This window comes from Trichoplusia ni, unplaced genomic scaffold (genome assembly GCF_003590095.1).
Source record: "Trichoplusia ni isolate ovarian cell line Hi5 unplaced genomic scaffold, tn1 tig00002118, whole genome shotgun sequence".
NCBI classification, from domain to species: Eukaryota; Metazoa; Arthropoda; class Insecta; order Lepidoptera; family Noctuidae; genus Trichoplusia; species Trichoplusia ni.
In genome coordinates, this window is record NW_020800201.1 from 1 (window position 1) to 10597 (window position 10597).

General features: G+C 33.4%; 1 protein-coding gene across 1 annotated transcript; it reads left to right on the top strand.

Annotated features, from left to right (window-relative positions):
* Positions 1-569: 569 nt before the first annotated feature.
* On the top strand, positions 570-9143 carry LOC113507444 (dnaJ homolog subfamily C member 11-like; the record flags this gene model as incomplete). The annotated part of the gene is given in 4 exon segments (XM_026890299.1): positions 570-703; positions 1266-1417; positions 5660-5789; positions 6156-9143. Coding segments are annotated over 4 exon segments (442 nt in total), but the record flags the coding sequence as incomplete, so codon positions are not given.
* Positions 9144-10597: the final 1454 nt, after the last annotated feature.

Sequence of the window (10597 nt, forward strand, 5' to 3'; positions counted from 1 at the left end):
TCTGAAACATCCTGTTAAAAATGATAAAAACGCCGCCGCCCGCGCCCCTCACCATTGTTGCAAGGCTCGGACCGCGCTCGCAACAGAGCTGTGTTCCTAAAACTACGAATTGCATCATAATATTGAATAAAAATTGCATCTTAAATTTATTAAAATCCCATAAATACCTATTTTTTTATCATGAACGTGTTCTAGTCATTGGATACATGAACTGGGCTGCTTTTGTAAGACGACTAAAAAATCACGGTGTATACTTACAAAAAAGACTTTGTTTTTTATATTCCTACATTTTGAATCATTCAGCCGTGTTCTACATATATTTACACATGGCGCTTAAATAGAGATACCAAAGTGTCGTTATTGTCACATTAGTTAATTAGATTGATTTGAATTACAAAATAAAAACACGGGTCAAACCACGCCAAAAAAAAAATCATGTACGCGAAAATCAATCCTCTCTAGTAACATTCCATGTGAATATCTTCTCTAACGGCGTTCCGATGTACCGGCTTGTTAAACTTCATGCGTCAGAGGTGAAGAAGGTTGATTATATAAATACTCTTTTACAGGTTACAAGAGATGCAGCGACAAGCCCGAGCTACAGTTGAATTGATGCGAGAAACCTATTCGAGGATCAGGTCTGACGAAGAAAAGAAGAAAGGTCTTGTTATACTGCGAGCGCTGTATGGGAAGCTACCCGCGAGTAAGGAATTTAAACGTAGTATTACCAAATAAGAGCTAATTTGTGGTACCGAGAGATTTAAGTTTTATAAATGGATAGAATAAGGAAGGCTTTAACCCAGTCGAGGGTAAACTTAATATTTAAATAATTGACGGGATCTGTGTTCGTTTCTACTAAAGGTGCTTGGCGCAGGATGTGTGTTTATCGAACTTCTTAATTCAAAATAAAACGTAGTTTTCGCTTTTTTAATAAGACAGACAGTGAGACTTCCAGACAAAAAAACAATTTCTTATTAAACAAGGGAAAAATAGATTAGAAAGTCCTTAGACTAGACTAACTAGACAATAAATACGCGTGAGTAAACCGTTACATCATTTAACAAGGGTATAAGATCGGCCAGAGAAACAACCTAACAATATACGTAATTTTGCTGTGTAAAAAGACATAATGAAAAACAATGTTAATGACAATGATAGCATTACAGTTAACAACTACCTATCTCCGTATCACTCCTTAATGTAACCGTAACACGCTCTATAACCATTAAACTTCATTAATATACAACTAATACACTTGTTAACAGATTCATCAAGTCACGAAGTGGGTGCAGAACCAACGGGTGACGGACAGCAGGCGCCGGAAACACCGAACTCGTTCAGCGAAGTGATTGACGTCACAATACCCGTGCAGTGTCTCGTCAAGGACTCGCGGTTAGAACTGCTTGAAGCTAGCAAGGTATGTACTATGTGTTATTAAATGGACTTAAAAAAGATAGGGTTATCAAATCAAAAGTATTATTTTTAACTAGCTGTTGCCCGCGACTTCGTCCCCGTGGGTAGAAGGTATAAGTTATGATTTATACCTGCCCCGTTTTTTTCACATTTTCCATTGTATCTTCGCTCCCAATAGTCGCAGCGTGATGGTTTATAGCCTAAAGCCTTCCTCAATGAATGGTCTATTCAACACAAAAAGATTTTTTCAATTTGGACCTGTAGTTCCTGAGATTAGCGCGTTCAAACAAACAAACAAACAAACTCTTTAGCTTTATATATTAGTATAGATGGACTTAAAAGAAGCTAAGGTTCTCAAATCAAATTTTTCTTTTTTGTTTTGTTGCCTCTGATATTATTTGTTTATGTATTTTTTTTATCTAGTAGAAATTGTAGGAACCTATCATTATGAATAAAACTAGTTTATTTTAACACAGCCATAATTTTAGAGTTGTACCTTATACTAGCTATTGACTTTTTAATAATATAACTAGCTTTTGTTCGCGATTTCGTCCGCGTAGTTATGAAGATATAAAGCAGGGTTTTTTAATTGGTTTAATTGTTCAGTAATGGTGAAATAAAAGTAAAAAACTAGCTATAACTAGATTTTATACAATTCTAAAAACATTTTTGATTGAAAGTATACAGTAAGTATACTTTTCCTAAATATAATATGTTTTGTGGTACGAACCACAAAAAATATTATATTAATTAGTCAACCATCAAATACAAAGACTGGTATCTCGGACTTTTCTTCAAACTTTTTAAAACAACAACTTTAAAAGATTATTTCTCTCCATTTTTTGTAAGATATTGCATTGCTGCTCTGCTCCTATTAATAATAGCGTGATGGTATATAGCCTACACCTTTAATTCGGATCCCTTTACGACCCGTTCATGACATAGGCGCATTCAACACACATACAAACAAACTAATTAAGTTATTCTACAAATTTTCTAGATACATCGGTACTATAAATGGCCCCACTTAGTAAATTAACATTATTTTTAGACGCAGTTGTCGTCGGAAGTTATTTAACTTATGAATGCAATGATTTTAATAGTCAACTCGCCCCCATATTACGTTGACTTCTAAAGCACCCGCACGTTACACGCAAACATGCATCGAATTACTCCCGTTAGCTATAAATAGTGACAGTTTATCTACTACTACACTAAGTTCATAACATTGATTGATTTCGATGAATGAACGGAAACTTCTGGAAAACAATAAAAAAGTAAAGAAATACCGGCGCAGAGAATTCTGTCTCACCGTTCGATTTGTAATAATATAAATAATTATAATGCGAACTGAACCTTAAACACCTTAATAAATTTGTGACCTATATTTTACGACTATCTCCGATATCGCTTACGAAATATTTATCACTACATGTTTTTGCGTGAAATTATTTGATGTAAATTAAAATCCCATCAAAAACAATACTTGTCGAAAAAACCAAGTCTCGCAACTCAGTTGTTCTGCGGTAAGAAGTTGTGAGATCCATGCAATATTTAATTTATTCAGTCTCTACTTAAGTGACTCTCTGTCTTAATACGTCCAGTCTCTAAGACCACGATCGTAGTCTATAACACTTGTAAATCAATTTTATTGTGTCTGAAATCTCCGTACTCGAAGCATTAAGTTGTTACGTAATCATTAACAGCATCTTATAGTGACGTATATCAATATTAAAATCTTTTATATAAATATATCGAGACTGGCCAAGTCTATCGCACTAAATAATTGAATTTACATGTGTTTTCAGGCGATTGAATTTACACGTGTTTTCAGGCAATGGCCTGAATCTTTGCGGTCTTTTCTAGATTTTTTAGTTTTTCTTGATTCATACACCAAACACTACTTATATTCCAAATTTGAAGCTTCTAGGTCTGCTAGAAGTGCCTTAGACTTTTGATGATCGGCGAGTCAGTCAGTGAGTGACAAAATTAAGAAATTTGACCCGTTATAATTCTTAAAATACTTGTTCAAATTGAATGAAATTTGAAATATACTTGTCTTTACAATGCCTGCATGGTTACTGAAAATTTCAGTCTTCTAGTTTTATCCACAACGAAGTTACAGGGGGTCGAAAATGGTCTGAATTGCTTCGAGAAAAGAATGGTAAGGCCGTGACGCTATTTTGTTCGACTTGGTGGGGGCACGGCCGTGCCCCCAGATACATAGACCGAGTTATATTTTGCCATGATAACCAAGATTTAGTCTGTACATAACAGCGATAACAAAATCTACAGCATAATTACTTGCGAAAATAATCGTCTTACGCAGTTCATGAAAAAAGAACAAAAATCACAGTTTCTTTGTAAATACGACTGGCCTGTGAGTTTAAGAAGTGATCACATCGTCCACTCCAGCTAGCTTAATAATATACGCCGTGATTTTTAGTCGTCTTACAAAAGCAGCTCAGTTCATGTATCCAATGACTAGAACACGTTCATGATAAAAAACAATAATATTCGAATAAGATTCGAATAAATTTAAAATGCAATTTTTATTCAATATTATGATGCAACTCTGTTGCGAGCGCGGTTCGAGCCTTGTAACATTTTTAAGAGTATGTTTCAGATTTATCTTGTTTCATTTTTCTTCGTACCTATTATGTTAGTTGATGAACAAAAAAAAATCGCTCCTAGGGGTATTTTACGTCGGATACATGAACTGGGCTGTTTTTGTAAGACAACTAAAAAAGCACCGTGTATAATAATGTAATTTGTCACGTTCGAGTAATAATTTTTATTCTGAACTGCACTTAGGTAGCTAACTAATGGTTAAAAGTGTTTGTGTGACCTTGAGTTAAGTTACTAAAAATCATTACTTAAAGTATGCCTCTATATTATCAGACTTAATTTATTAAATTGTTGCGAGAATAATCTATTCTAATATTTCTAATATTCTATGTAATAAATGCGAAAGTATCAAATCAAATTTGTTACGCCGATAGTCTAGAGCCTGAGAAAGGACATGGCTACTTTTTAACTGAAATAAAATTATTGTAGGGGTTAACGGTTCGATATGTAGCGGACGGGCTATTATCATTCAATTGATTATAGGAAGTTCCAACTTTAAACGCGGGTTACACCGCACTGGCACGGCTAGTACATTCATACTCTTTCGTTCGGACGCGTTACAGCGGGTGGCGGCCGGTGGGGTGGATCGATACTTGCGATCCAGCCGCTCGGGTTTCGTTGTGAACAAATGTTACTTAACATTCAAAAATAAAATATGTATTGAGAAAACTTAGACGGAAAAACCATTCCATCTCTCTTATTAATCTAAGAAATACCGATATATATGAAAAAAACTCCCAAAACGAGGGTGCTTGACTCGAATACGATGGTTAATTTCGCCGTAGTTTAGTAAGACCGCGTGGCCTAAGGGTAGAGGCATCCGAATAGATCTACGGAAGATGCGGGTTCGAGTCCCGCCGCGGTCATTCCCGCAAGGCCCCCTTTTGAAGTTTTTTTGTTTTATTTTGATTTTTATCTATAATTTTATATAAAAATTTTAAAGAGATTTTATTTTTTATTCGTTGGACACGCATAGGCTTCGAAACTACTTGACCGTATTAAATAATTTTATTTCAAACATTACCCTAATTTTTGAAATAAAATTAATTTCCGTAAGAAAAAGAAAATTGTCATATCGAAAAATTATTACTGCGTATGCCGCCCAAACTATATTTATTTTTATTGAGTCAAAATAACCGCTTTTATGTTAATTTTTTTTATTAAATCGCCTTTACAAAAAAAACCATGGTATATTTATATTTCACTATAAACCGTTAAAGTCTTCCCTGGAGGTTCACGAATATTTCAAGACTAAAATAACCCAAAACGGTTCAGGCGTATCTTCATTGAGGAAGGCTATAGTTTTTTTTTATTGAACTTTGATTTTCGGAAAGTTAGGTTTTGATTTGAAGAAGTTGCGACAGCTCACCCTATTGGATAATGGCTATAGGATATTAGGGATATACATATATCTACAATCACGCTACGTCCTACGATTGCTAGGAGCAGAGCAGTAATGAAATGTCTTACAAATACGAGCAGAAATTGCGTAGACTCTAAAAACATAATTCTGTTTAAAAAAATCCTTACTTATATCCTAACCACGTGAACTGACATATATATTATTGTTAATAATGTTGTAATATAACCATATTAATCATGTATTCTTTGCCCGTAGTCGGAGCTGCCCGGTTTCTACGACCCATGCGTCGGGGACGACAAGCACCTCACCATTCAGTACATGTTCCATAACAACTTACACTGCTGCACCGTGTCTGACAGCCAAGCCCTTGTTCTTCCCCGTAGTAGTGAGTATTCATTATATTATTATGTCGAATATTCAAATCGTTGTCAGAAAGTAATTGATAGTTGAAAATCACGCTCCAGTAGAGGCGTTATGTGTTACTCTTGATACTAAGTGTTGCGCAATATTTTGCAATTTGTGCTGTTGATAGCCTAATCAGAACCTGCTTCTTTCTAATTTGAAGAGCCTTTTTTGTTTAAATTTTGATGTTAGTTAGCGTTTGCTTTCGTCTTCTTTGTTATTTAATAAGGATTTCAGCAATGCCTCAAGAAATGTATCAAAAATATTCAATTTGATTTTGTTTTGAGTTTTGCTAAATAAAAAGTTATATCAATTGTTTATTTATCAATAATGTAATACTTTATTACAGATCATCGGATAAAGAATAGATCCTGAAACATAAAGTCGAAGCGTAGGTACAAACTCGACGGCGCGCCCCCGCCCTCCTCCTTAACTTATCGAGTAGACACCTTGTGATTATGACGACATGAATGTTACTCACAAATCCAGAAAATTACAATACGAAGCTTTAGAAGAACAGGCAGCTAATGACATTCCATTTTTATTACACGAACAGTTCCAGTTCATTGAGTTGTTCCGCCGTAGTGTTAATAGAATAAATATTTGATACATTTACATACATAACACGATCTACATTGAAAGTGCCTCGATAACACGTTACCGTATAACACCGAAAGATGCGCTTATTTACAATCAGTTTAATATTATAGTTATATATCGCAGAATTTTGACTAAAACAATTTTAATAGGGGGATATTTATTGTAACTTAGTCGCATGCCAATTATAAAAGTAGGCTTACAGTGGTGGTGCGATAGGTAGAATATAAGGCCATTACCGGCACTAGCCAGCGTTTTGATTCCTCTGTTAAATTATATTAATTCGTTAAACAAATAAATATGCATGTTTAATTACCATCGTTATAATTTAGTTGAAGAAAATCTTAAATTAATTCAATTATTTAAATTATAAATATTTCTTACGTGTAGTTACATTTTTCTCTAGTTAAAATGCGATATTTCGTATGTTTGTTAAATTTAATCCGTTAAAACTGATATTATGGCTTTTAATATGTACTCGTTGTTCACAAGACGTTTTTTCGCCCAAATTGTTATTATATAAATTAGTAAGTTGTTTTACCGTTGTGGTACAAATTAAATAATGTTTAATGGGACCTTTGGAATATGCGTTTAAAATAATATGTAATTATTTGGAGGGTTTAATTTTTACATTTATATTTATGGAAGTAGGAACGAATTTAAAAGTCGTTATATCAATAGTCTTTCTTATATCAATAGCATAAACTACATGTTGCATGTTTAACAATGATTGTTTCATTATTGTTTGGAACAGCATTAAAAGTTGTGATTTGTGAGCCTTTACATTTAATTTAATAATTAGTGAAATAACGAATTATATTCAAAAGGAGAACCCATGTGTCGAATAAATTTGTCGATAGCAATATATTATCATGATTTAATTCATGGCCTTTTTAGAGTATTTAAAAAAAACTAGATAATTTCCGTTCTTAGCGGCTTTTGGGCAATTATCTTAAAAATCTTAATATTAAAAAAAACGATATCGTATAGGTATCTAATCGAATATGTAGAAATTTATTCATACACCAAAGTTCACTGTGAGCTGTCTAATGTAATTCTGACTGTGTCGTTACATACCGAACAATTCGTATTAGAACAATTAAACGTGCGGGTGGAAAATAACTGCGAATTCGGTCACTGAACATATCTATGGCGATAAGATCTGTCGCACGCATATGGGATATGTTAACAATCCAGCTATATCAATCACGACTTAACACAGAATAAATATTTTTGATAAATGACATTGAAGATTTTGATACTACAGGATTATGCTTATACCATTAACTAAACTATAGATCTGTATCAATCATACCTGAAATAAGGTTTTAATTGTTTCAAATATAAATTAATATGTTATCAGTATACCAATTTGTATTACTGCAAATATACTAGACCTTTATCACATTAACTAAGTGACATTTTAATATATACTCATGCATATAGATTAATAGGCCAAATTGGATATTGTAAAATGTTTGTTGACATATTTTACTACGAACATGATTGTAGCAGTAAAACCCAGGACCGCGATTTGTGACAGTTTTTCCTTAAGGCGAGGACGAATATATTTTCTATGTGCATATTGCCGCAATAAAAATGTATTGAGCTAGACGTATTGTAGTCGTAGTATTATTCGCTGTTATAAATCGTAAGTTATTAGTACATTCGTTAGTTGGGGATCACTCGTGTATATTTAACAATCATCGCACAAATATTAGCTGGTAATTTTGATCTTCATCTTGAAACTTATCTTGCACAAAAGCTTGTATAATTAATTTTCTGGATTTTGATATGTAGTTAGATGTAAAATTTGTTAAACAGTTAGTTGTTTGAATTGTGCTTCGGCATTCTAGCGCGAAGAGCCACAATAAATCGTTTGTTTGGTCTATTACCTTATGTCACGAACATAGGTAATGTTTTTATATCTGTAAGTAGGTTTACTAATTTGAAATGTTATGTTTGTAAACTAGTAGGCGCCTATTTCCTACCTGACTATCCTTCAGAAGAAACGCCGAATTGAATTCGGGAGGTGAACGAGACTTTTAAAGTTCGAACAAAAGGCAATAATGGTGGCAAGTAGTCAATCATTTTTCCTTTGGGATTAGAACCAATGCAGGTTTGATCAGACTTGACTTCAATATCTTACAATCAGCAAGACTCTTGTGTAGCCCTCTACACTCAAACCTGCGCGCTTATTTATAGCTAGGGTAAAAAAAATTACAGAACGCTGTTTGTGGTCGCATAATTACAATTTGATTTATATACGAATAATTTATAATTAAATTGTAATTGAAATGGACATGAATTAAAAATCTATTAAACCTTTGTTGTAATGTTGCAAAAACAGTTTCTTAGTTCCATAAAGTTTTGTCGTCCATGTAATGCAGCAAATAAATTAAGATGCAGCTTACTTATTTTTTAATTCTACTTGGAACTAAGGAACGAATACAGCGGCATTTCAACAAATTAGTAATTTTTTGTATTATTTTTTGGCGTTACAAGTTTATCCTTGCTTCTTGTACTGATTCTCTTGATTAATATTTTTTTATTTTATGCTCATTTTTTTGTAATATAATTTCACTTTGATGCGTTTTGGAACCTCCAGAAACAATCGTTGCTTATATTATATTGAGCGAGTCCTATAACTATTTAGATTGTTGATTATAAATATTATTGTTTCTTCTGTTAAAAGGCCTTAAGCGATATACTGCGAAATAAAGTATGAAAGTTGTTGATATTATGTGTTTTTTTTACCTATTTATCGACCAACTGTTGACATACCCTTAAAAAATGAATCTTTATGATATGAGGTACATAAAAATAAACCAAATTATGCACATTATACTTATTCGTTGGTTCACGAGAAATTGGAATATTATCTTCAAGAACTCACTCAACGTTTACTTTATTTTTTCTAGATATTGCCATTTGACAGTACCTAATTGATTTGACAAATGATTACTTAGCATAGCATTGGTTAAAGATTTTCTGGTGTAGGTTTTTTATTAAAACTAATTAGTATTACCATTATAACTGTTTAATTCTGGAATGTTACGAGTTTTTCAAGGCAGCTTCTATATAAATTGTCTTCTTTTTACCAATTACTTTTTATTCTAAAATATAAATCAGGAAATATATTATTTTAAGTTAAACCGTTAAGTTACCCGTAAATTTACTTGCTACCCACCAACAAATTTATGACGGTAACAGCCGTTGCTTAGCCATGATCTTATTTTCGTATTATTCGTTTTGTAAGTATTCGTGGTTATAATGCCAACTAAAACTATCGCGTATCATGAGTTACAGCGGTAAACGGGCGACGTACGAACGGACACACGGAGGACTCTATAACAGGTTCCGTTTTTAACCTTTGGGTACGAAACTTTAAAATCTTATCCGATATACGCATGTGTACAGACCTTCAACTACTTTGCTACTAGTATTTCGATAAGTATAAGGGCTATATGGTAAATATCAAAGGTACTGAAAGTAATTTAGATGTACTTTTGGCATTGCCCTGTGGCCAAAGCTTGCGTGCGGCAATTTTGTTATTTTAATTGTCTAAGTAAATAATTGGCTGTAGCCTGAAAATTGAACGGTCAACGGGTTCGATGCCCGAATTGGCTCCCCACTCTTTTTAATGTTTTACTCTGTGATCGTAGCTGTCGTTTGTATTCTCATCGAGTTATTCACATCTCTCATCCTGATTTACAAATTTAAGAGGGAGATTAGGTACGCTTGAACATATAATATGAACGTAGGTACCTAAGAACGTTATTAAGCGTTGCGGAGGTTAAAGTCTAGAAATATTTCGTCTACAGATCGATAAAGATGAACTGACGAAGCTAATTTCTCTTGCATTTAACGATACGACTCGTTAACGACATAATTTATCCATTTTGCATATATACTATTCTTTGTATAGAAGAACAATGGCTAATAAAACCAATTATGGCGCGAAATGACAATTTGCGATTTGGACACGCGTAATAATTGTTAAGACAACAAACTGAATAAAGGAATCAATTGCTGATTGTTGCGGAAGGTGTTTGAGTGAGCATCCTTGATCTGTGCTTACCCCTCCGAAGAAAGAAATGTGGCATGAATGAAGAGTTGTAGATATCTACAATATTTTTAACAAATTAGGTAGGTACCTACTTGCTACAAACTCTGAAAATCAATTTATTTTAT